This window comes from Pleurodeles waltl, chromosome 4_2 (genome assembly GCF_031143425.1).
Source record: "Pleurodeles waltl isolate 20211129_DDA chromosome 4_2, aPleWal1.hap1.20221129, whole genome shotgun sequence".
NCBI lineage: Eukaryota > Metazoa > Chordata > Amphibia > Caudata > Salamandridae > Pleurodeles > Pleurodeles waltl.
The window spans coordinates 43154770-43180643 of record NC_090443.1 but is presented as its reverse complement, the minus strand read 5'-3'; the positions used below and the strand labels follow the sequence as shown (position 1 = coordinate 43180643).

At 42.9% G+C, this 25874-nt stretch overlaps 1 protein-coding gene and 1 non-coding gene across 7 annotated transcripts in view; one reads left to right on the top strand and one right to left on the bottom strand.

Annotated features, from left to right (window-relative positions):
- SMARCC2 (SWI/SNF related BAF chromatin remodeling complex subunit C2) overlaps window positions 1-24824 on the bottom strand; it is a 494788-nt gene extending 469964 nt beyond the window's left edge. For all 6 annotated transcript variants that reach the window (XM_069230569.1, XM_069230570.1, XM_069230565.1 and 3 more), the window contains exons 1-6: window positions 24621-24824; window positions 20598-20717; window positions 19917-20002; window positions 14001-14082; window positions 13176-13268; window positions 4424-4493 (exon numbers count right to left, since the gene is read on the bottom strand). In XM_069230569.1, the coding sequence (XP_069086670.1) occupies window positions 4424-4493; window positions 13176-13268; window positions 14001-14082; window positions 19917-20002; window positions 20598-20717; window positions 24621-24731 (562 nt within the window). In that variant the 5' untranslated portion in view covers window positions 24732-24824. The remainder of the gene's footprint in view (window positions 1-4423; window positions 4494-13175; window positions 13269-14000; window positions 14083-19916; window positions 20003-20597; window positions 20718-24620) is intronic.
- Window positions 24825-25356: 532 nt separating this feature from the next.
- Window positions 25357-25438, top strand: TRNAS-CGA (transfer RNA serine (anticodon CGA)). The gene has a single exon. It is a non-coding gene; the product is annotated as a tRNA-Ser (tRNA).
- The last annotated feature ends 436 nt before the right edge of the window (window positions 25439-25874 follow it).

The window sequence follows — 25874 nt, the reverse complement described above, 5'->3', positions numbered from 1 at the left end:
GCCTATATTGTGTGGCTATCCGATTTGCAGTTGCTCCTGCTTTTAAAGAATACTTTCTGGAGAAGGGTAGAGGAGAGGGCATTTCAAAAGGAAACAGACTCCCAATCTAAACTTCAAAGACTCAGACTCTAAATCACATTTGATGTCTGGAAATGAACTATAAGAAGGGGAGTGGAGTCTCCCAAAATGATCAACTGTCAAGTAACCAGTCAGACTGTGCGAGGAGTAGAAGCTCAGCAAGACTTTTGCCTGTGATGAGGTCTGGGGGACAAGGCCTGCAGTCTTCCAGCTGGGTAATGAGAGATCCCATATGGAATCCACGACCACCTGCCCTTGGAGCCTGGAGCACCAGCACCTGCCTGCCAAGATCAGTGTGCCCTGTGAGGGAGAGGAGGGCACTATCATCTGTCTCCTTGTGAATCCCCCTTCATGTTCCACTTTACATGCTCCATTGGAGACCATTTCGGACCTCGAGGGCCCCGGAGCCAAGACTCAGCTGCTCATGCCCCCAGTTTGACACTGCCTAATTCTAGTTAAGAATGACTGGGTGAGGAGGGCTGGTATTTCTTCTCAAGATGGGGTGCTCAAAGACAACAGGGAGAATAGGACTGTCATTCAGCTCAGTTCAACCCCTTCGACTTATTCTTACTCTAGCTGGACCTGACCTATCGGGTGTACCAGTTACATCAAACCCAACTCCTCTGATCATAGTGGGACAGCCAGAGGGTGGCTTGGAGGGGAACAACCCCATTTGGTATATAGAGAACTAGTTGTCAACAGTAGTGGCCCCACAAGTGCTCTCTGTGTGGTTTATGGTGGGGAGGGCCAACAAGTCCCTGCAAAGAATTCCCCAGGTGGAGACCCCACATTACCACTGGTGGCAAAAATATTCAATTACAGGGACAGAGACATAATCATACACCAACCCCGCAAGGACAGATACTTTTAGTATGATCTGGCAAAATGCTGATACTCCCACATTACACACTTGGAATACAATACTGCAGTGTTGGCTTCATAGAGATTAAACAAATGTTCTGAGAGATGGGTCTATGATACTGTGAGGAAATGAGGTGTATTATATGGTGTGGTTGTGGGACCTCACCAAGTAATACACTACCAACCCCTTTAGGACCAGTCAGGTGTTGTTTGTTAAACCTTATCTCAACCATGGGTAGCTGGGGCCCTGAGCAGACACACTTACACAAAGGAACAAGTATAAAGCATTTAAACAGCACCAAAACAACTGAAGGATAAAGAAACCCAACACTCAAGAAATCCAAAGGCAATTTATTAAAAAAGAAAAAAAAAGTGTAATTTATGAATTTATGGCCAAAAAATGACATAGACCTTCCAGAGGGTTCAGGAGATATGGATTTTACAAGAAACAATAAATCAAGACTTTTTACTTAACTGCGAACAAGCACTGACAAATTCAACATATTTGACACAGAAACCTTTTCCAGAAAACTTTGTCAGACTAGAATGCGGTTACTTAATGTTACTCTGACCAATTCCAGCAGACAGACAGTTAAGGGGCCCAGCAAGGTCCAACAGAATAGTTGCCTCTTTAGGAAAACTGTCTTCAGACCAGTTCCAGCATTAGTGGCTCTTTGCTATTGATTTCTATTGAGTGGTCCCGATGTAATGCTGAAGATGCTCTATAATGCTAAAGATGCTGTGCAGTTAACAGGGGTCTTCCAGGGGATACTCCTCGGTCCACAGTCCAGGTGAGGTGATTCTAGCCACAGGGGGGTCAATGTCCTACGAAGCATTCTCCGAGTCAGCAAAAGTCCAGCCACCACTGGGCTAGAGTCCCCTGGCACAGTGGATTGCTTCTTTTGGCAATAACTCTCCTGGGCTCCGAGCTGCACTTAGACGACTCTTCCAGGTCCAGAGACTTGGGTCCAACTCTTGGGTCCTGGTTCCTTGGGCTGCACAGTGGCGAGGAGTGGCAATAAAGCGAACTGGGCCACCAACTCGCCCTAGCAGTATTCTTCAGCTTTTGTGAGCCTGTGCTTCGAACATGAAGTCAGCCAACTGAATCTTGGAATCGCCATGCCAAGCTGGGTTCTGGGGACGACTTCTCTACTAGCAGGACACAGCCAACAGTCTTTTCCTTCGCTAGCCCAAGAAGCAGCAGGTGCAGGCCAACTTCGGTGCCGCCTCTTTTTTGCCTGTTTCAGGGTCAGCAGGGGAGACCTTCTGTCCTCTTCTTCCAGTCGAGCGAGATATGAGTTCTGGGTGCCAGGGGTGCCTTTTTTATGCCCAGAAAGTGACCTCAGAGAAGGTCACAGTTACTATCCAATGGGTTACTACGTTCCTCCCCCCTGATGACAACTTCCTGTGAAGTGCTGCATCCAGCTCTCCAAGAAAGCTCCATTCTGCCCACTCTCAAGATGGCAGAATCCCTCTTGTACTTTTGAGATTGGTAGTCCGCCCTACAGGTTTGGCCCCCTGTGGGCTACACGCCCACTGGAAAACCGGTTTGGTCAGTGTTTCCCCCCCCTCTGTCCCAGACGCCAACATGTCTACCAGAACAAAACAGCATCCCCTCTTGGGCTAACACCCCATGTGGCTTCCTTCAGGAGAAGGAAGCATCTCCTACAACAGCAAGCCTCTATTGTTAGCTGTCCTGGTAGCTGTTTATACATCTACCCAAGCGCCCAGAAGTCTGTCTCGTGGACAGCACCAGCAAATGGCCGTTGAAAAACTGCAGCAACAGAGTAGCAACTTTCTAAAAGATGCATGCAACAACAGGTTAACTTGATTCAGCTCACTTTTACCATATGATGTGAAATTTCCCACTTATAGCCTTGTTTTAGGCTTGGAGCCAGGGGTTTATTACTCATGTTAATTTGGAAAGATACCCACACCATGCCACAGACAGGTTTCACTTGGCCCGCACCTCACCCACAGCAGGACAAACCGGGAACCAAATTTGCAGATCTATTGTTAATAGTAGCAAAACAGAATATCAGAATGCCTGGAAGTCCCGGTCTGTACTGCAGAAAAAACAATGGGAAGTGGCAGCCAAGGGCTTTGCGGAAGCAAAAGCTCTGCATTATACTGAAAGGAAGCCCGAGCCCTATGTAAATTCCCAATCACCAGAGCTTGGGAATAGTGTGTGGCAATGGGTGACTCAACCCCGTTAAATGAATGAGGTGGCCTCGGTCTTCAATGGGCCCATTCCACTCTAATGGTGACTGGCTTCAGGGGCCAGACAGTTGGCGGGGGAATGGGATGTCCACTGCTTTAATCCATTAATAGTCATTAACCAAGTCCCTTGTTACATATAGGACGTAACAATCATCGCCCATTCACTAAGTCGAGACCCCTAGGCACTATATCTAAGAAAAATGTAAAACTCCATAAATCTGAACAAGATGACAGACAGACCCTTCCTTAGTCATCGGGGAACTGTTCCTGTGCTTGGTGTTTTTTGTGTTAAATTGCTATACATTACCTAATCAGTATACAAAGCACATTTAAGGAATCAGAAGATTCAGTTCTCTGGTCAACTGCACTATTTGCTAATGCTTGCGGCCGGCCCCTTGTGCTTCATTTGGCATAAACTTGCAAACATGTAACAAATAAAGATTTGAGGAATGTACATAATATTGTAATATAAAAACCATTTGAAATGTATGTGCATAAATGTTTCTTTGTACGTATTTAAATCAGTAACAACAGATTTTGAAAAAAGGCAAAGTAGTGTCCAAGCAGAAATACCACAGTGGAAATTGAATGTTACGGATTGCTAACTTAATTCTTGTATAAAGTAGAAAGCACATTTTTGCCAGGTTGGTTGTCACTAGTTGTGGATGATGAAGATGGCAATATGGCACAACTAGCAAATGGAAGTATGCATGCTCACCGCTGCGCTATAATGTCTTTGCTAAATATGATCTTAGGAAGACAAGCAAAGTATAAATACCTTTAAGTGTTCTAATTGCTTCATTTGGTAATGGTTTACAATAACAGTGTTAGACAATATATTGTAGTGTTTTACATTTTAAACATACCATGATCAAATCCAAATACAAGAAGCTGGTTCTATCAGTTTTAGAAAGGAACTCTGCACATCTTTCAACTATGTCAACCTGTTAAGAGATAGGAAGTGCATAAGGTGACCCCTCCCCACCAACAATGAGCAAAGTAGAAAATAGGGTAACCTGTGTATTTCAAGTCAACATCTACCAGGAAATGTTTATCTGACTCCAAAGTCTGCAATTCACAGCCAAGACATGACAAGTAAAACTGCACAGACCATATCTCTTCCACTACTCATGAAGGAGGATAGTATACAATGTACAGGAGGTCTGAAAGAAGTGTGAGAAATCCAAGACAGGCGATTGGATAGCAAGAATCAAGAGGGTAACATCAAACTCGGACATGGTGTAAAACAAAGAGTAGGACTCACCTTCTTCGAGGGCACTGGGAGCTGGCACCACCACATGAGAGGCCGTACTTTTGTCCTCTGTTATAGTTCCCTAAAAAACACAATTTGTAGCCTTGTCAGATAGCTACAAATAATGCTTGCATACATAAACCTTTCTTACCCACCGTTCAGTATCCAACTACCTCTCTCAAAACAAACAATTAGGGTTGCACTCATGCAGATGTAGTTCGCTGATGAAATTCTTATGATTTGGCAATTGAACAAAAGAGCAAACAAACATCTTCGATAATGCAAAAAGGTCCATAAAGCGATAACATAAAATTAATCACCAAAAAACAACAAAAAACAAAAAAAAACACATTTTGGGCACATAATTTTGATTACAACAAAAACTTGAAACTCCTATATTTTGTAAATAAACAAGTGTAGATGCTGTCTTATATGTCAAGGGTTTCATCCCACAAGTTCAAAAACAAAATACACTCGAAGGAGAATTTCATGGAATCGAGAGAAATTGCAACAATTCTACTGACACAATTCAAAAATAGAAGACAGTATGCAGAGATTTGACAAACATCCTGTATGTTATCATGTGAGAAAACTGTTGTGAGGTTATTTTAGCACCATTTTATGGGCACATTATTTTAGCCATTGGCCTGCAGCTTGTGCCCTTTAGCCTAGAAAATAATTCATTTTATTATTTTAGCAAGAGCTTCAGCTTGTGGCGATGTTTTTATTCTTTTATCTGTTGCTGGCTTTGCCTAGGAATAGTTTTCAATTCTTAACAAAACATTTTTGCTCTGTGCTTTGCTTAAGGCTCTACCCGATAATGTTGTTGGTACAAAGTAGAACATCATATTCTCTGTCATTTCATGGAAACGTGTGTTTTTACGTTAGGGCAGTTCTCTTATAACCCCAGATGTTTTATTATAAAACACCTCTCTGCCCCCTTTATGTTAGAGGGAAATTCCAGCCAGAAGTTGCCAATGCATGTTGTTTGCTTCATTGCAGCTGTCTGCTGAGACTAGATATCTTTTCCGCCTACATGGGAGAAGACTCTCAGTAGACAATCATCCCTCTTTGTTACTACCATATTCAGATATCGGGATGGGGTTTTTTTCATGGGTCCTGAAAGGCGGATTAGGGCCAACACTGCTGTGCTCCAGTATAGCACTTTAGTGGTGCATGTAGGAATTCTAAAACCTAGCACTGTGACTACGGTGGGACTTTTCTTATGTTTCACTTCTTTTGTCACTGCTCTGCTATTATCATGTTTCATTATCCTTATTATTGGAGTACATGCCTTTTTGTCTTGAATGCAGTTGATTCAATAAAATTCATTGAACCAATTCCTGCTTCTGTTTGTCTTTCCATGTGCGAGACAAATGTAACCGAGACAAAAGGGTAAGATCTGTTCCACCATGATTTCTCTGAGAAATCAGAATGTCATGCGCATGGCTGCCACAAATCACCTCCACTCCTAGGTACTGCTAGCTGTCCGGAAGGGTTAGGCCGACAGTTGTCATACGGCGTGGAATTGGACTAAGTTCCCCACAATCCGGTGGTGCTGCGCTCAAATTCAGAAGTCTCATTGTTAAAATGAGAGCCAACACGACAAAAGTGAATTAAATTAATTAGCAAACTCTGTAAATTTTTCATGTACTGACAAAAATTAGCATGATTTTCGATAAACTATCACAACATTTACAACATTCTTTGTAAAAAGTGCCATATTCTGAGACTGTTCACAGCATATAAAATATCAACAGTAATGCGGAGTCTACTTTATAGTGAAATGCAAAATCTTAAAGAAAATCTATGAAACAAATAATGAAAGCTAAGAAATGTGTTTATCTATCAGCAACCAGGTTTACACTTAAAAGACTTGCATAGATTGCAAAACACAAACTGATAAACATTATGTAGAGCTTATAAAGTTGCTGCAAAATAATGCACTCAGTCAGGTGCAATACAAAATATATATTTTTTTCATTTACAGGAAATTAAACAGTACAACGAGAAGAACAATGCATAAAATGAAAAACAAAAGCCTCAATACACGAAAGCATAGACAGGCCCTTACTAATATCATGATTAATGTGCAGTACAATTTCCAAACAGTTGGGTATACCTTAATGATAGTTATTCCACAATGAGGCTAACAGTAGGATCTGTTGGGTCGCAAATTCCTAGTGTAATCAGTAGCAAATAAACAGGTACATAATCACTTCACGGTATAACTTGAAATTGATGGATATCTCATACGATTAATTTTACTCTGGCACTGTGTGATAAAGATCTAGATGAATCTAACACACTTGCATCTGCAGATACATCTGATAAGGTATCCAAATACTACTACGATGCAACACTTCAAAATGCATGGACATGCCTTCATTCTTCAACAGTAGGCGGTAGTCCACCACAGTAAAACAAAACTTATTTACGTGTAAGGAGGTCCCTGTGAAATAATGTATTCAGACTTCACGTTACTGAAAGACAAGCTATAGAAGCAGCTTCAATCCCTCAAAGTTAATGTTAAAAAGTCACTGCTGGCACAATATTAGACAGAAAGGCATCCTAACACAAAATGCTCCGTCATTTTTTTGCCAATAAGCATTCTGCTGAACAGCCAAGATAGTGACTGGTAACCACACTTAAGAAAACAAGTACAATGGTTTATTACACTGACATCAGCACAAAATGGACTGATGTCACAATGGGTGTCTTCTTCAAATAACTGATATGATACTTAGGCTTGTTTAACAAAAGAAACTGTCACAATATAAAAATCCAAAGAACAAAACTTTGTTAATTACAAGGTGAATGTAAGCTATGACACAGACAGAGGGACAGGTTGCTAAATAGGAAACAGGAAACAGGAAATCAAGGGCTTTTACTTTATTTACAAGCCCTAGTTCCTCGAACGTGTTTGATATACAAGACAGATCAAAATTTGGTTCAAAAAAATACATTCATGATGTAAATTCCTGTAAATATTTTTTCATGTATTCACTTTTATTTTGTCTTCAGAAGGGAAACAACTAAAAGCATGACTTTCTCATTTTTGTTTTAAAAAACACTGACGAGTCAATACGCGAACAAAAGCAGAGGTACATTTTCTCTCTGCCTGAACACGCAAAAGCACTGGAAGTAAAGTTAACTTGCAGGAATGACAAACAAGCAGGCCACAAACTAATAATTATTTAAAAGTTAAGCCGCACTGAGAACGATCTGGCTGTATCTCATTAAAGAGGCTCAGCAGCTAAAGAGAAATAAATTAGAACCATAACTTTTAAACGAGTTTGGATTAAGAAAAATAAGTGCAGCACTGAGGCTAAAGACTAAATTCTTTTTGAGCTTGGGACCAATTTCAGTTAGAATCTTTGCACCACAAACGTAATGCAAAGCAATAAAAGGCACATAAGACTGCAGCTAGCAAAGAGCTAGAACAAACTAATTGTTGCAACGAAAGAAGATATTTGTAAAATAGGACAGACAATGTTATCTATTTTATTTCATTTTTATAGCTGCGTATTCTAGGACGAACAATATCAACTTGCTACATTGATAGACTATTGAATTTCACCTTGAGACAGCACCATTTACGTTGCAAGACACATGCCAAAGTAAAGATTTTAGTAATAGATTGATATTAAAGTAGTCACAGTAAATAAACATACTACAAAAACACTAAAACAAGTGTGACCTGCCCCCTCAAATGTTTATCTCTGCAACTAACCATCTTACTGAAAAACTACAGAAGGGACAGATGCGAGATTTGGATCCCTACAAGAAGAGTGAATCTTGCTTACTCCTAAGAGCATTAATATGCAAAGTTATGTCTGTTCGGCCCTGCCCTTACTCTTTACTAGTATGTAATGCAGCACTGAAGGACTAGCCCCTACTACTTTATTTAAACCACTTAAATCATGGGCGCAGAGAACAACCGCATTTCACTGCACTTGGTGCACTGTTTGTGCGGGATCCACACAGCGCCCACGACAACCTCATATGTCCACCTTGATGTCCTGCGTTGTTGTACCTAACTGTTCCACTTTTGGCTTCAGTGTCGCCTTACTGTATTGCTGTACAATGGTCATCTTCATCCTTGGTGACTTTTACTGCCCCGTAATGATATATTTAAGTTCTTCTCTGCCTTAGTGCCACTTAAAAGGGTCACTAAATCTCTGAACCTAGCACAGTGAACTTGCACTGTTCCTGCAAAGCTGTACCTCTTCACCAACTTCTACTTGGTCCGCTTCAAAGCCCCTGCAATGTTTTAACTGCTCCCTATACAATCCCTCTGAAATTCTATCACCTGCCACCCTCCCACCGTCTTTTGACCTTAAGTTGCTGGATCATAACCAGCACCCCCCATTCATGACGTATGCACTGTCAACATGAAGCTATAACTGATCTGCCTTACTGTTAAAGCACCTTGCAGTGCATCACAATACTTTACTGTACCTAGCTCCCTTCTATACCTTGGGAGCCACGTGCCAGGCTCCTACAATGCTGCACCCAACTCTTCTTCTCCTCCTGAGGTTCCTTGTACAGTCCTTTCACTACTGTACCGTGTCATTCACTTGCACCCATGCACTGTTGTAAAATATCCCTCTGCAGTAACTTGTTTCTAAATTAGTTAATAACAATCACAAAGCCTCCCCACAGACGTGCTGCCCCTACCATGCGGGCCCCATTCATTACCTCTACAGTGAATAAATAAATGAAAGACTACTACCGGCATAGTAACAGCGGCCCTCACCTTTCTATTCAAGCACTAGAATGCTACTAAAAACTACATTTCTCCCCTACAATCTGGTCGTACAAGGTTATGCTACTCTTTCCTAATCAGCTCTCCCTGCAAGCCGATTACTTGTTTTTTCTTCTCTGAGGCCCATACTTTTCAACTGTCTTGTAGCTTCACAAATCCATCTTATTTGTTCATTTAGTCTCTCCATTGGGGTTTATTCAGATGACACTCAAATCACTCTCAAACGTGATGGCAATATAGTAGAGCTGGGGGGGGGGGGGAGGGGGGGGAGTACCAGACTCTACTCAAAGGCTAAACAAGCATCTGCAATGCAATATGTGTCGCACTTGCTTGAGTTGCAACCACTGGTGTTGTAAATGCATTAATGGACTTTTCTTGCCCTATAAATTGGTCAACCCTGCCGCATAATTTGGACCTCTCTGACAGATAATTCCAGTGGCCCTGCATATAACTAAAGCACTTCCAGTTGTCTTTTTCCTCTGTCTGCAGCTAAAGTTGAAAATATTGCCATTTATTATATTTTTTCATATTATTATTTTGGGGTTCCCCCCAACCTAGTGTGGGGACCCAGGGATGGCCTGGACAGAAAGAGCACTCACTGTAAGGAGTAGAGAAGTTTGGCAGGGTAAGAAGCACATGAAAGAGAGCTAGAAGAACACAAGGGAGAGAGCAACATGGGGAGTGGGAGGGGAGGGAGAAGTATATGAAGGATGCGACCAACACAGCGCAGGGATAGAGGCAGGTTTTCTGTGGGAGGTAGAATCACACGCGGCAGAGAGCTGGGAAAACACATGGACTCTGATGAAGTGCTTTACCAAAAAGAATAAAGTAGTCCCCTAAGTTCGGAAGTGGAAGGATACAAGTCGGCAAATCAAAAGGATGGCAAAAGAGAAGATGTTCCAGGGGAGGGACTAACACAAGAAAAGGAAGGTAAGTCATTGAATAAGAAATAAGCAAATGACAATGAAGCCAATCAATGGAAGGAATGAGCGGTCTGTATGCCTATTTTAACTGCACAATAGGTCATTCAGAACCAGGCAGCATGTGCAGACTCGTAGGTGAGACCTAAGGAGTTGTGCATTTACTATTTTAGTGTCGAGAAGGTTTGTCTGAGGGCATCACGTTTATATGCATACAGGCGTGATGGTTATCACGTCTGCATGCATATAAAATGGTCGTTGCCCGGCAATTAGACAGGCGGAGTATTGCACACTGGAGATTTGACACACTGGTGCCTGAGGATGGAAGCTGAACATACAAATTACTTTGCCACAGCTCTGTTGGTCCTTTTATAAGCATCAACGGTCATGTAGCGTCATGCCAAATCTATACAAAGAAGAAAGTATGCGCCAGACATCGGACTACTGTGTACCCTTTATGGTGAATAAAAAGATATGCAAAGTGCTACTCCACAAACAAATTTGCAATAAATATGAGTGGAAGTGTATGCCTCGTGAAACGCACAACAGAGCGGGCTTTTCGAGCGCGTAAATCAGGATTTGTAAAGCGTTATCAGTGACAACAATGCCCTACAGTACAAAGCGAAACAGCTAGCAGGAGAAAAAGACACCAGCTTTACCGTCTGACTGTTCACAGGAACACAACAGATATCAAATTACTACTTAATGAGGCATGCCGCCGAGGGCAAGAAAAAAAGGAGCGTAAAATAGAACGCACACATCAAAGTAAATGAGGACTTCACATTTTAGCTGACAAGTCACTGCAACATCCATGTTTTCCCCCAGGTCCGCTATGTATATCTTGAGAAATACACAGGTGCCCTGTGGACAACTATTTTAGAAAGCTTTGTTCCGGAACAGCTTGAGTTTTACTGGGTGCTTCCAGTCTGTCGACCTTAACAAGGAAAAAAAACGATGCCGTCATCACCCGTACGGCAATGGGTTTCAGGCGATGCTCTGTAGAGGAGAAACGTGATTAAGTGCGAAATGCAATTGGATGAGGCATTCCTCTAACCGCAGCTCAAAAGCTGTAAAAATGTTTTTTTTATATATAGAGTGCTGAATTCTGTGATTGTTCCGCTTCTAAGCACTCTGTGCCCACCCGCACTGGAGAACTGTCAGGTAAGACGCTTTGCCTGTGTGCAGTAACTAAGATCTGAACTCTGGGTTTTGTGCCTTCGAAGCCAGAAGACACACTTCCGCCTCATTTCGTTTGGTCACAGCTATTATCATCTGCGAACACGGTATCACTAATTTTAATTAGTAGCAATATACAGGTTCTTGAGGTGACACACTAACGCTAAATCAAAATTAACAAGACCATAATTGGTTTTGTTACTCTAGTATGCTTTTTCTTTCAAATGCGCTAGTGGTGTTTTCACCATTTTATTTTATTTTACGGTGTCAACGAGTCCCATAGATTATCTCTTATTTCTATGAAACATAAAACTACAACTCACAGTACTCGAATCGAGAGCAGATGCCTACGCCTTGCGGAAACAGTCTGTGCGAGTCAGAGCTCCTACTTGCCACTTCATGTAGGAGGAGTTATAATCAAACTGCTTGGAGCCGATGGTCTGCGCGCTCACTTAAAAGAAAACAAAATAGATAATATTTTTAGGTGTGGGCAAAAAAAAAAAAAAAGCGTAAAACCAATTAAAAACAAAATAAACATTTGGAGACGGTCCCTACAGCATCAGCTGCTGTCTGCAGAGGTAAAGGCAACCTGAAATGAATGGTGGTGGCGTCAATCATTTGTTTGGGGAGAGCCACAAAAAGGACTCTGATTAGGTAACTGTGAACGAGGTGACCAGCGCTCCAAAACCGCCGATCAACTTCAAGCTCTTGTGCCTGTTCGAGCTGGGAGTGCCATGGCCGCAACCTAGCACAAAGGGGAGATACAAACTAAAAAGTTTGCCCATGCTGAAGTATATCGGCAATCCTGCAACAATCCATGTAACAGGAGCAGGCTGCAAGGTGACACAAAAACGGCCTCTAGGTGGGACAAACGTAAAGCATTTACCAATGACATCAAGTGATTTTTGAAAGGCAAGATCAGGAACGAGTGAAAGTGATGGGCATGGTAATAAGACCGCAATACATAGAAAGGGCCAAAGCGCTTGTGTGCTCGACCTAAAAACTAAACAAAAGGAAAAAAAATAAAATAGGCTCATGATGTCCCAGTAGAGCCTGGCACTGAAAAGGGTTACCTTGTGCAGGAGCAGAATGCCATCACTGAGTCAGGTAAGCGAATGTCTGAGGTGGACTGACTGTCCAATGCTGTATACTGTGATGAGTGGAAGCAAAATGTGTATGACACGTTAGCAGACAAATGGATGAAGAGGTATGGTTGTAAGCTGGTCACACATCTAAAGACCTGATCTGGTTTCAGCTCCCATTTCAGTTTAATATGTTCATAATTGTGATTTCTTTCCCCCCCAGATCCATTACTTTTCAGCAAGGTTACCTCTGTCTGCTTTCAGTACCTCAAAATGCTGAAAATCGATCTTAACACGTCTGAGTTTATTTTGTCACATTAAATTAATCTGGGCCACTACGTTGTAACTGTGGATTCCTTTATATCTTTTCAGCCATCTCTAAACTGTAAAATCACAGTTGTTGGTCTTCTACTTACTCTGCCCTTCAAAGCTTCAGTTTTATAACACCTCAGCAAGGGACCAGATTCCCTTTTCAAATGCTAGAATATCATTAATGAAAAAGGTCCCGTTTGCCTGAAACCACAACATGTCCCCTACAGTCCTTCCAGAGTTCTTTGCTGTAAGTCTGTGAGACTCCTCTGCCTCACAAAAAACAGGCAAGCCATGATAGGGTGGTTGCCCTTTTATTTCCTTGCTATCAAGCACTGGAAGTCTTCCCCCCAAAATGTGAATGCCCAACCCAATCCCTTGACGTTTCGCGTGGTCTTCAAAATGTAATATATTCTGAACAAATATGATGCTTTTTGGACATCGCCTCTTTTCGGGATAATTGTGAGCTGTACAATTTAAACAAATGAATATAGTACAAAATGCATTACCTGGTGACGCTTCACAATGTCCTTCAATTTGGTGAGCTGTTTGGCCTCAATTTCTGGGTGTAGGTAAATGTTTGGCCGTGACAAGCAGTTGTTCTGGAGAGACAAACATTCAACCGTTCGTCATGACTGGTTTTGTTTGTTTAAAATATCTCTGAATAATTCATCATGTTGCAAAATCCACTTGCATTTCACTTCAACAGTGACAAAACACCATAAAAATGCTAGAAATAAGCAAGGATGATGCAACTGAAAGAGCAGGAGAGGTACTGAATAAGGGAATGAAGTTGAAGGAGCAGTAATGAGCAAGTGGGGGGGACAGAGCATGAATGGTACATTAAGATGTGGTGGAGTGAGGAAAAACGTGCATAGAGAAGTAGGAAATAGAGAAGAGAGATACAGTTGTATGAAGAGGAGGTAAGGAGACAGAGCGGAGCTCAAGTAGCAAAGTGAGATGGCATGATTCAGACATAAAAGGAGATTGAGGTAAGACAGCGGGTAGGAAATTTGCGATAGGAGATAAGGGGCAAGTGAGACGCAGCCGAGAGTAGAGATGAGGTAGCCGATAGAGAGTACAGGTAAAATAGCTGGATGTGGTAATGAGGTAGGGGATTGAGGAGGAAGCAGAGAATAGACAGGAAAGCAAGAGGCAAGGTAGCTGGAGTGGATACAGGGGAAGAAAGGAGATAGCATGATGATAGGGTTAGGAGGTAAGAGCAGAAAAGAGGATGGGCATAGCGGGTAAGAGGTAGCAGAGATGAGGGAAGTGCTGAGAAGCTAAGGTGGAAGGAAGTGACATTATGGTAGAGTGTAGACTCCAGTACATACTTGTACCAGGGACTTCTCAATGGTCATGAACATTTCCACGTTGCGATCCATTCGTGATGGATTCTGGAAATCGAACCTCCTCCTTAAAGAGAAAATGAGTTGTGTAAGCCAATGTACAGCATGGAGGTCTAAAGTAATGATGAACAGCACACAGTCTTGCGTAAGAAGTACCAAACTGAAACTGAACTCTGCATACAAAATGCACATTGCCTTGGGACTGAGACCTCTTGGCAAAGGACTAAAATATCATCTGTAGCCCAGAACAGTGACGTATTCAGCATCTTTTGGAAAATTTGCTTGGACTGACATTGACAAATTCTATTTGGGAGTGTATTCCAACGGTGAAGACTTTGAAAGGAGAAAGCCCTACACCGCCAAGATAATTTGAGGAGAGGTGATCACGATTACTGATAAGCAGTTTTCTTTCAGAGGGATAAGTGTGGACTTTTAGATTTGGTATTCTCCAGGCAACTAAATACATAAAAAAACAAAACAATTTAAATTGAACCTTTTCATGCAGTGCCAGACAGCAGTTCCATGGTCTCTTTCAGTGAGCCTCTCAAGTCATACTGCAGTATGTCGAGCCCTCTGCAGCCTACAAAACTGGTAGTTGGAGACCAGCATAGAGATAATTGCAATAATTTAACTGCACGTTAATGGTTTTGCTGACTACCATAACTCTGTTCAGGAGATAACTGAGGGGTATGCGCCTTAATTTATAAATTTGATTAAAACAACCGCTGATGACTTCAAGAGTCCAAAGTTATTCTGCATCAAAATGTAAACCCATATGTAATAAACAAGCACAAAAATATCAACAGCAAAAAGAGAGGTTAAATTCAGTGTCTTGGTACAGCCAAAGATTTTAAGCTTGTTTTAAGTTGTTGAGCAGAAGGTAGTTACTCCAGGGAGGTCATCAGTAAGACTATGTATAGTACAGGCTTGTTTATGGTGATGTGAAGCAGAAAGGCTTTGTACAAAAGGATGGTCACAAGTGATGAGAAGTAAAGAGTGCACGCTTCATGCTCTACAGCACAAAGTGCATGTGTGACCATGTGTGGTACATACAGTAATTGTGGAGAGGGTGTCTGTGAGAACATATAGCAGAAAGGTCAAGTGTGACAATGTCAATCAGGGAGGCCACAAGTCCAGCAGCCATTACACACAAAGCACAACAAACCTTAACCAAACGATTGCAACTCTAGAATTCTGATTCCAGGTAAAAGGTGACAGGCTAAGAACAGTAGTGTGTATGGATTGTAGGAGAGAAGACAAGGATTTCTTTTTGCTCTCAATCAGGGTTTATAAAGATGCTTCATTAATAATATCAACATCTGCCCACTTCAGAAAACCATCCACCAGCTCAGCACAGCCAACACGTTTAATTTCAGGAGAAACAAAAATATTAAAAGCAGAGTAGTCGAAGACCCTGTATGAGGGCTCTTGAAATTTCAAGATGGAGGTGAACTATAGGAGCTGTGGGCGGCCCCAGCAATAAAAAGGCATGAAGTGTAGAAAGTCAGTTTTGAGATGCAGTGGGAGAGCTAACTGCGAGTTGTAGCACTTGAAAAGAAAAGGTTGTTGAAGTCAAGATTAAAATGCAGTAATGGGTGGGCCCTAGTTCATCATCTGCTCACCTTCCATCGACTCCTCAGCTTCTTACAGCAACTTCTCATTTGCTCTACGCTCCTCATTTCCTTGGCTGCGCACATCACTTCCTCAGATTATTTTCGAATTATCATGATTGCTGGGCTATGTAAGCCAAAGCCTGACATTTATGAGTGCATACAAAAGTGAAGCCTCATACGGTTGCATCACTCTGTAATCTCAGCAACCGCTTTTAATTATGAATCAATTTTGGGTTACAAATGGAACACAGTAACTGGAGGCCTGCATTTTTCGAAGGCCCAAATAAATTCACTGTTATCTGATTGTTCCAAGATTAAGGGCCTGACTGAGATCGTCCTGGCAGAGGAGATTACTCCGTCACAAACCAACGGATATCCCCTCCACTGTATTACAATCTCATAATACCCTATGGAGAATGTAATACAGCGGACTGTATATCCGTCACATTTGTGACAGAGTAATCCCTCCGCCAGGATCTAAATCAGGCCCTAAGTTTCCACTGAAAGGAAAACTAATGGACTTCTGATGAAAGCATTACAAGGGATAATTCATGTGTTGGTCAGTTTTTCATCCAAAAATAGGGAGTATGGGACAGGTGTCTACACTAGCTCCCACCTGTAGTGTCCTATTACTATTTTCAGATCTTTGACTCATCAGTAGTACATCACAAGCAGGGCCATTGATAATTTACTAACTGCTCCAAAGAGGATCATTTTAGCTGCACAAAATCATACTTTATTTAAAAAACTACAGGTGTTTTAAAATTAAAGTTTATTTGTTCCACATAAAAATACATGAGGAATAACAATGTATTTCTTATTACCTGAGATATCACATGACTGTTTTGAGCAGGCCAGGCTGAGTGGAGTCACCTGTCAGAAAGGGATATCCTGCCATACCTCAAAAACACTTTAGCTATACCAGACTCACTACTAATGTCAACAGTATATCTGCCTCCCCAGTGCCTGTACTAAATTCCTTCCCTAAATGCACTGCTACCGGGATGCAGCTCATATATGGTATGTGGAACCCACCCTTAATGTACAATGGAATGACCCCATAAAAATATGAAGACATAACAACGGTAAGTGAATATACATGATTTTAAGTCAATCTGTTTAAAGCTAAAATTAAAGCTGCACGTTTTAATGGGTATACCTAGAACTGTGAGAATGATGTTAATCTGTCCCCCAGGCCCATTTGCTGTGCTGGGAAGGTGCCAATTCTCAGACCTTTCTTTGTAGTGCAACTTCGGCACACACTATCAGCAGAGGCTTCTTAATGATTCCTAGCTTGGACCATGAGGGTCAAATTCCCATCGGAGTACATGGCTCCGTTTACTCAGACTGCTACCCTCTCTGGACAATGCAGCTTACACGCAGAGTCAGGATCCAACACTTTCTTGAGCTCCGACAAAATGGTCTGCCAAAAGCCTGGGTCCACTCAGTGCAGCAGAGACGTTTATCTGTCCTCTTGCGGAGACTCAACAAGGGATAGTGTGAATGCTTCAGAGCCCCCTAGTTTGCGTCTACAATTTTGTCCAGCACCAGAATGACTGCAGAGACTTAAGTTAACTGTGCATCGATCCGAAACAGTTATCCTCTCAGAAGATATCACAAAGCTTTAGAGCCTTGGAGTTACATGTGCTTGTCTCAAAAACATTATTAATTTCGACATTAACCACAAGTGATTCATTTCAGGAAATTTTCTAAATAACTTGGAAAATATTAGTTCAATTTGTGGTGCATTTTAGTTGTGCAATATTTCAATTTATTTAAAAGGTAGGCCCTATAACACCTTCTTTATTTTTTACCATTTCCCCTTAATTTTTCCTTTCAAGCTTGTTTTTTTCTTTACTTTCTTTCTGCCACTTCCCACTTATCTACCATACCCGCCTTTATCAATGCCCATCTATCCATTTTTATTGTTAAGCCTTTCTCTTAAATGACATTTTCCAGTTAGTATTAACCTTAACCCCCTTTTTCTTACCTGTTGCCCTCCAGTTATTCATTCTTCCAATAGTTTTGGCATACTGATTTAATTATTCAGAGATTTTTGGACCCCACAGCAATTACATTTGAGAAAAACATAACGGAGATTCTGGGCCCACAAGCTAGCAGGAACTCAGGGTTATTGTAAAGATAACCAACCATTTTACCACTGTTCAGCTTTGGTGATCAAAATGTTATGTCAGTAGCTTGGACGAAACTAACTAGTATCTGAACCAACACAAACAACATGGCATAGGACAACATCAGCCAAGTCATATGTCTATAGCTCAATATTCTCTCTGACCTCTAGAATATCTGTAAGGTGTACCTTACATATTGAATTTCAAATCCAGTTTTGACTATTACGCTGCACCATACCACAATACATCTTACCGAGCTCTGTCAGAACCCTGATGGACAACGGTGAAACAGTCGCCCTCATTCTCCTCGACCTCTCGGCTGCCTTTGACACCGTCTGTCACCGCACCCTAATCACCCGCCTACGCTCCACCGGGATCCAAGGCCAGGCCCTGGACTGGATCGCCTCCTTCCTCGCTAACCGCTCCCAAAGAGTTTACCTCCCTCCGTTTCGCTCAGAACCCACCAAGATCATCTGCGGCGTACCTCAAGGCTCATCGCTCAGCCCGACACTCTTCAATGTCTACATGAGCCCCCTCGCCGACATCGTACGCAAGCACGACATCATCATCACCTCCTACGCCGACGACACCCAACTTGTACTCTCCCTCACCAAGGACCCCGCCAGCGCCAAGACCAACCTACAAGAGGGTATGAAGGACGTCGCAGATTGGATGAGGCTCAGCCGCCTAAAGCTGAACTCTGAAAAAACGGAAGTCCTCATCCTCGGCAACACCCCGTCCGCCTGGGACGACTCCTGGTGGCCCACGGCCCTCGGCACCGCACCGACCCCCGCAGACCACGCCCGCAACCTCGGCTTCATCTTGGACCCTCTTCTCACCATGACCAAGCAAGTCAACGCCGTGTCCTCCGCCTGCTTCCTCACTCTCCGCATGCTCCGCAAGATCTTCCGCTGGATCCCCGCCGACACCAGAAAAACCGTGACCCACGCCCTTGTCACGAGTCGCCTGGACTACGGCAACACCCTCTACGCCGGGACCACCGCCAAACTCCAAAACCGCCTGCAACGCATCCAAAACGCCTCGGCCCGCCTCATCCTCGACGTACCCCGCAACAGCCACATCTCCGCACACCTGAGACACCTGCATTGGCTCCCAGTCAGCAAAAGGATCACCTTCCGTCTTCTCACCCACGCACACAAAGCCCTCCACAACAAGGGACCGGAATACCTCAACAGACGCCTCAGCTTCTACGTCCCCACCCGCCCCCTCCGCTCCGCTGGCCTCGCACTTGCTGCCGTCCCTCGCACCCGCCGCTCCACGGCGGGTGGGAGATCTTTCTCCTTCCTGGCGGCCAAGACCTGGAACTCCCTCCCCACCAGCCTCAGGACCACCCAGGACCACTCCGCTTTCCGGAGACTCCTAAAGACTTGGCTGTTCGAGCAGCGATAACCCCCCCTTTCCCCCCTAGCGCCTTGAGACCCGCACGGGTGAGTAGCGCGCTTTATAAATGTTAATGATTTGATTTGATTTGATTTGATTTGTCCTTGACATTTGAATCCAAAAATGAAAGAGGACCATGGAAGGTCGTACATTTTCTGATAGGCACAGTAATTCAGTCCATGTGTTACAAAGTAATGCAGGTGGTGCCTACTTTGGGAGTCTCAGCTGTACAACTTTTTGCTTGCCATTCTCATCCTCCGCTTGACTCAACCGTTCCTGAACAGAGTACCTGTGTTGGTCAAAATAATACAGAGGATCCTAATAATGTGAGCAATGATAATAACTGCTTCACCGCTGTTGGCTGGACATGATGAACTATGTGGATTTTGCGTGATTAGAAGAGTGTTAACTGCACCACAGCTGGTGAGGGTTGGAAACAATAATCTACGGGAAAACTCCAGTATTACTGTTCTTGCTGTTGAATCAAATGCAGTGAGTTATGCATCAGTGCAGAGATTGGGCAACAAACAATGTTTTGGAATAACTTCCAAAACTGCAGTTAAGTCTACAATGAGCAACCAAATGCAAAAAAAAGGTCACAATTAATGACTAGCAGTCGCACCATGTTAGAAGCGAGAAGAAAAGAGGGGAGCCAAGGGCATGTCACATAGAACAGTTTAGTACCTAAAGCATGGCTGTAACCGCATCAAAAAGAACACAAGATGGTGGGATACAGGGAAGAGCTAGGGACTCACCATCCTTGATCACTTTTGAATTTATAGGCTGCGGCGAGAATATGGCAGAGAGCACCACCTGACTTAAAATCCAGGAAACATTTTATCTGCAAAACAGGGAATAGTATAGTCAAGAAGGAGATACAGCCCATCCACCAAGCCAACCACTAATACTCACACTCTTATCCATCCCACCACACCCAAGTGTCACATCCACCACTTCTACCCACCATACACCAATCCACATATACTACCACACACCAATTCTACACACCTCCCACTTCAACTAAACTGGACCACTACGAGCTATGACTTCCCAACATGAAACACTCCCTACACCCAATATTGTTTCTAGGTGCAGCGCTGCGGCAAGAGACATTAAGTGCTCCCTCAATGACTTCCTAACATGCCCACATGTAGTCTCCTCCCCCCTACACACAGGTAAAACAAATTCGACTGTCTGTCACCTTTGTTCACACTTTCAGACACCTGTCTCACCAAATTGCATGGCTTTTGTATCACCAGAACCCCCTTTCTATAGCCACCACTCAGCCAGATCACAATGGATAACAACAAGAGTGAGGGGAGCGAAAGTGTGAGATGGGATGATGGCAGTGCGATGGCAAGTGATCTATTACACTGGAGGGGGAGCAGACCATGCACAGGTAACGCAAGTTGCAAAAAAGTTGGAAGATGACTTACCGGCAGTTTAGTGAGCGGGGCGTTACTGACATGTTTTCCAAACACCTCTTCTTGGAACTGCAGCAGTTGCACCACCAAACTGGACAGAGACTTGTTGGTGGGAGGCTCAGCCTGAGTATACTAGAAAACAGGAGGAAACACAACAAATTATCAAAGGCTGTTCTAAACAAAAATATAAGGCATATGATAACACAAAAGATGCCACAGAGATCCCAAGGATGCAGAGAAGTAGGTACATTTTACAAGGTTCATAGCCAAAAGAGATAAGGCCTCATATGTACAATCTATGTTTATGGAATCTCTTCCAGTCCTAATTTGATTTCTCTCATTTCCTACTTTCAGAATCCAATGTTTAATTAAAAAGGATCTCCTCTACCCACACAGGGTTTCCGTGACACGCTTCATCATAGAATCCCTATACAGTTAAGCGATGTCACTGGATGGGCTTGACCGCTTCTGAGGAAGCTCTTGATCTGAAAATTACCCAGTGGAATGTTCCATACTGCATGTTTTATTCATGGATGCTCCGGTAAAGTTAAAAAGTACAAAGAGTACAGAGTGATGTTTGGAGGTAGTTATTGCTTAGTGTCATAATATATTGTCTGCATGTTAAAGCCATTCACTGCTATACAGGTCAACTAACCAGCCATCCTCGGGATCTGAAAGTTCCCTAATGAGTTCTAGTGCGAACCCAGCCGTGGTTCATGTTAAAACATTACATACACACAAGAGCATGTATACATTCATGCATACAAGAGGTTGGACTCAAATGAATCTGGTAATTAACCCCAGGTGAGCTACATATGGAGGCAAGGACCGTGGCAGGTAAAACTGTCAGACGTTTTGTTTTTAATTAAAGTTTGACCATAAGAACAGCTTTTCCTCTCTACCCCTATGAGTTTTTTGACTAAGCTCATCTGGTGACTGCTTTAGTCGGCTGACCAGCATGTCAGAGACTGGTTGATTTATGAAGACCACATATTGTGATGCTGGAGCACTAACCACCTCCAAGAGTCGATGTGCACTCTTCGTACTTTTTAACTTTAGCGAGGGACCTATGAATAAAACATGCAGTGTACTGGACATCCCAATAAGTAATTTAACCTTCTGTTGTACAAGATTGCTCAGATTAAAAGATCAAGGAAGTCCCTCAGACAAAGTTGAGAGCAACCACTGACATCTGTCAACTGGGTCAAGAGTCAATGGAGGAAGCAAGCCACAGAAACTGTGTCTGAGAGGCCTTTCTACCAAACATGCGGAGTCTAAATGTAGGGAGTGAGAGAAGTCAAATGAGGATCCGAAGAGATTCAATAAACATAGATTATAGATATAGAATGCCTGATCTATATTGGTTATGAACTATATGCATTGGGAGAAGATATGGCCCTCGTAAACTCTTCTTTCTTCCTCTTTGTTAGATATATATTTTTCAAGGTGTCAATTGGGGTGGGGCTGCTTTATTATTACGAATTACTTCCCCATGACAGAGTGCTACAAGCCTTTACACCATAGAGGACAAATTCAGGAAGGAGTAAAATAAAAAGAGACTGCTTCTACTGTAAGCACCAAAATGCTGTTCAAAAGTAGGTAGCGTCATATGCAGAGCGTCTGCAGATATGTATCATCCAGAGTCAGAAGGGAGGTGCACAGACTTCCAGCAACACAGAAAGTTACTGTATCGCCGTGAGGTCTCACACAAGTCACTCTCACCCACACAGCAACTCAGTTAGAGCTCTCATGAGAGAAGTTCTCAACACTTTTGAAAGGGTGTAGGTTGACAGCCAAAATTGGTATATGGCTTATGCTGAATTACAAGTAGACACTGAAATTTGTAAGAGCAGAACAGAATCTGCTGACACTCTAAGATGGATGGTTATCTCATAAACAACAGGCCGCAAACACAATTATACATTGTAAGAACATGCAGGAATTGGATGCACACCTGGAAATCACGGTGACAAGAGATATTCTCAATCAAAAGAAAACAGCAGTACTCAGGTTCACCTTCGGCAATCGTCAGATAGGCATCCTTGTTTAATGTGTTCTCTCAATGTTCCAATCAGAGGTTTTGAAGAATGCAGGACACAAATCAGATTCCGTGATATACTTTCTCGATGTTCCATTCTCTGGTCCTAAAGACTGCAGAATGGTAATCTAGTTTCAACACAATGGGCCTAATTACAACCTTGGCGGATGGGATATCCCAGCTGCCATTTTACAAGTTCCATAGGATATAAACAAACTTGTAATACAGCGGATGGGATATCCGTCCTGTTTGTGACGGAGTATCCCATCCGCCAAGGTCGTAATCAGACACATTGTCTCTTGATGAACACAACATCTGGAAACGAAATTCTGGGAACACATTCCAAGTCTAACCATACAATCTTCAGAACCACAGTCAACATCTGGACAGCAAAATTTGAATTCTGAATCCTACCCTTCAATCTTCAGAACTAAAAATGCACATCAAGAGAACAGAAAAATGTTTCAGATATCTACCTTTATCTGGCATTCTTAGATACAGAGAGCTGCATCTCTCACACAAACGTCCTAGATTTGAATCATATCCAGCAATGCTCAGAAACAGAAAGCACATATTTTGAGAATGATCCTGAACCCTATCCTGAATATTTTAGAACCTCACAACAGGATATAATGCAAATGAATGCAGAATACCAATTACTATCCCGCAGTCTTTGCACAGTGGAAATTAAACATTGGGACGCGCATGCTGAGATCAGACGCTTAACACCCCATCTTCGGAACCAGAGAATTGTACATCAGGACAGCACACGCAGGATACAGAGTTTTAGCCAGCAATCTTCTGACCCATTGAATTAATTATTTGTAGAGCACAAACTGAAATTACGTTTACATCCAACAATATTCAAGACCAGAGAATTGCACATCGCTATAACAAGCTGTAGCGACATCGTTATTTGTCCAGCTTCGGATACAAAGAATTGTACATGAAGAGAGCACGTACTGGACTCAGATTCGTCATGTGAATGATAAAAACGTTACACTGTGCAAAACCTAGGACTCCTCGGAGGAGGATGTTAGAATCAGATTCTTATCATTCGATATTCTAAAATAATGCGTAGCGCAAGGGAGAATTCGATCTCTAATCTTCAGAAACAAACACTGGGATAGCACATTCTGATTATAAGAAACTTAACATCCAAAAATATCAAAGATGCAAGCATCAAAAGAACACACGCGGAATAAGATTCCCATGTTTTACTCTTTAGAACCACAGATCGTGGCATCAATACCACACGCCGATATCAGGTTGCTATTGTACAATCGTCAGAATCAGAAAAAATAACATCAGGAGAACTGAACTTTGTAAGTCAATCTTCAAATATGCAGAACTACAATTCGAGACATAACATGGGGGGGTGCAGATTATGAACCTGCAATCTTCAAAACAGGAGAACAGAACATCTGCAGAGCGGTTTGTACAATGATTCTGCAGTCTTCAGGACCAGATAATTACACATTAAGAGAGCGTATGCAGGTGATGAGTAGTAACAATGGGAAAATGTGTGAAGTGAATGGAGAGAAGACGAAAACACGGGCTGGCCAAATTGAAAATGAGTGAGGGGGGGGGGGGGGGCACAAGAGTAGTGACTATTTAAAAGGAGTGGAGTAAAAATAATAAAGGGGTGCAGGTGGATGGCTGAGTAAGGGAAGAAATAAGGGATGGTGGGTAGATGAAAAGAAAAGGAGGGCTTAGAGCAAAGTGGAGGGTGTTTTTAAGAAAACAGGCAATTGAATATGCTAGAGAAAGAAAGGGTGGAGTGTGCACGAGAAACACAAAGGCTTTTTTAGGAGGATTCCTCCGGGAGACTCCCAAAGGTTCATTTTTTGGGAGAAGGTCTTTCAGACGTCCGAGACTGTTACCCTGTTCCCCTAGTAACTGCACAACCATCTGGTGTCTCCTGTCCCGGAGCAACCCTTTGCTCTTCCAGTCCCCTGCTTCTTCCCGTTCTATCCCATCACTACTATGCGCCCCACCTTCTTGCAGTTCTTGCCCAGCCAGAGGCGCGCGTTGTCGAAGAGGCACACGGTGTCCGAGGCCTCATAATACTTCACATTTGGGCCGCCGTCCTTCTTCCGCACCGCCATCTTCTACCAAGCGCGGCCGGGCCACAACGACACCTGGCGGGTAGAGGCGGCAGCGCGAGCCCGGTGCCTGGGCCTAGCCGCTGGGTAAGTATTGCCACCTACCGGTAGACAAGGCAGCCGCGTCTGCAGCGCCGTCCGTCTTCTGTTTCTAGGACATCTTGGTCTTCCAATACTAGACTGCGCGCCTGTCAACTATTTCCAGCTATCTAGTTTCTTTTTTAAATAACACTGTATTCGTATTATTGTACCCTGTTTTCTTCTTTTCGAAACATTATGCTGCCGTGCATTTCTACGAAACGTATGCGTGTCTTCTGTATTTTGTATTTATTCGTATTATAGCCGTTCTTCTTTGGTGCACTTCGCTTAAAGTCTGATCTGGGTGCCATCTTGGATGGTGTTCTCAATATTAAAATATCCATCTTTTCTTTCTATTTCCTCTTCCACGCCTCGTAGTTCATCGACTGGAGACCAAAGAACAGAATCAAATCTCTCTCTGTTCTGCTTGCATTGCCACTTCTAGTGTAACATGACAGTAAAGAGCGCAGACAGCTGTCGTTCACACTCAGATGACTGTATGGTCATGTGTATACCTTGTTGGAGGATCGTCAATAGATTTGTCTCGTCAGTCACGGTGGCCGAGTGGTTAAGGCGTTGGACTCGAAATCCAATGGGGTTTCCCCGCACAGGTTCGAATCCTGTTCGTGACGGTGATCTTTTTAGTGTTCTGTTTTATATTTTTCTGTTAACTGCTTCTAGGGACCTGATTTAATAAATCTGTTTTAGCAGCTACACGTTCTTCAAATCAGCCCGCTGTTCGACTGTCTCCTGCGATTAATTTTTAAAATTTCCCTCAGTTGGTTGCATCATTTGCCCCCCCAGGCGGTCTCTTGGTGACATCTGACGCTCCATTCAGACATTATAATTGTTTTCATTGCAATAACTTACTTGATTACTTTTAGATCTAAGGAGAAAGGAAGGCGAGGGAAGGCTCTTCGTATCAAGACTAGAGTCTGCATTCTTAAGGAGAAAACCCGCAACACATACACACTCACTGGTCTCTGTTTATTGAAACGACACCTTGCTACCACTGTTCATGGAAAGCATTCCAATACCAATGGGTCAAGTTCGGGCTATAAACCTGCA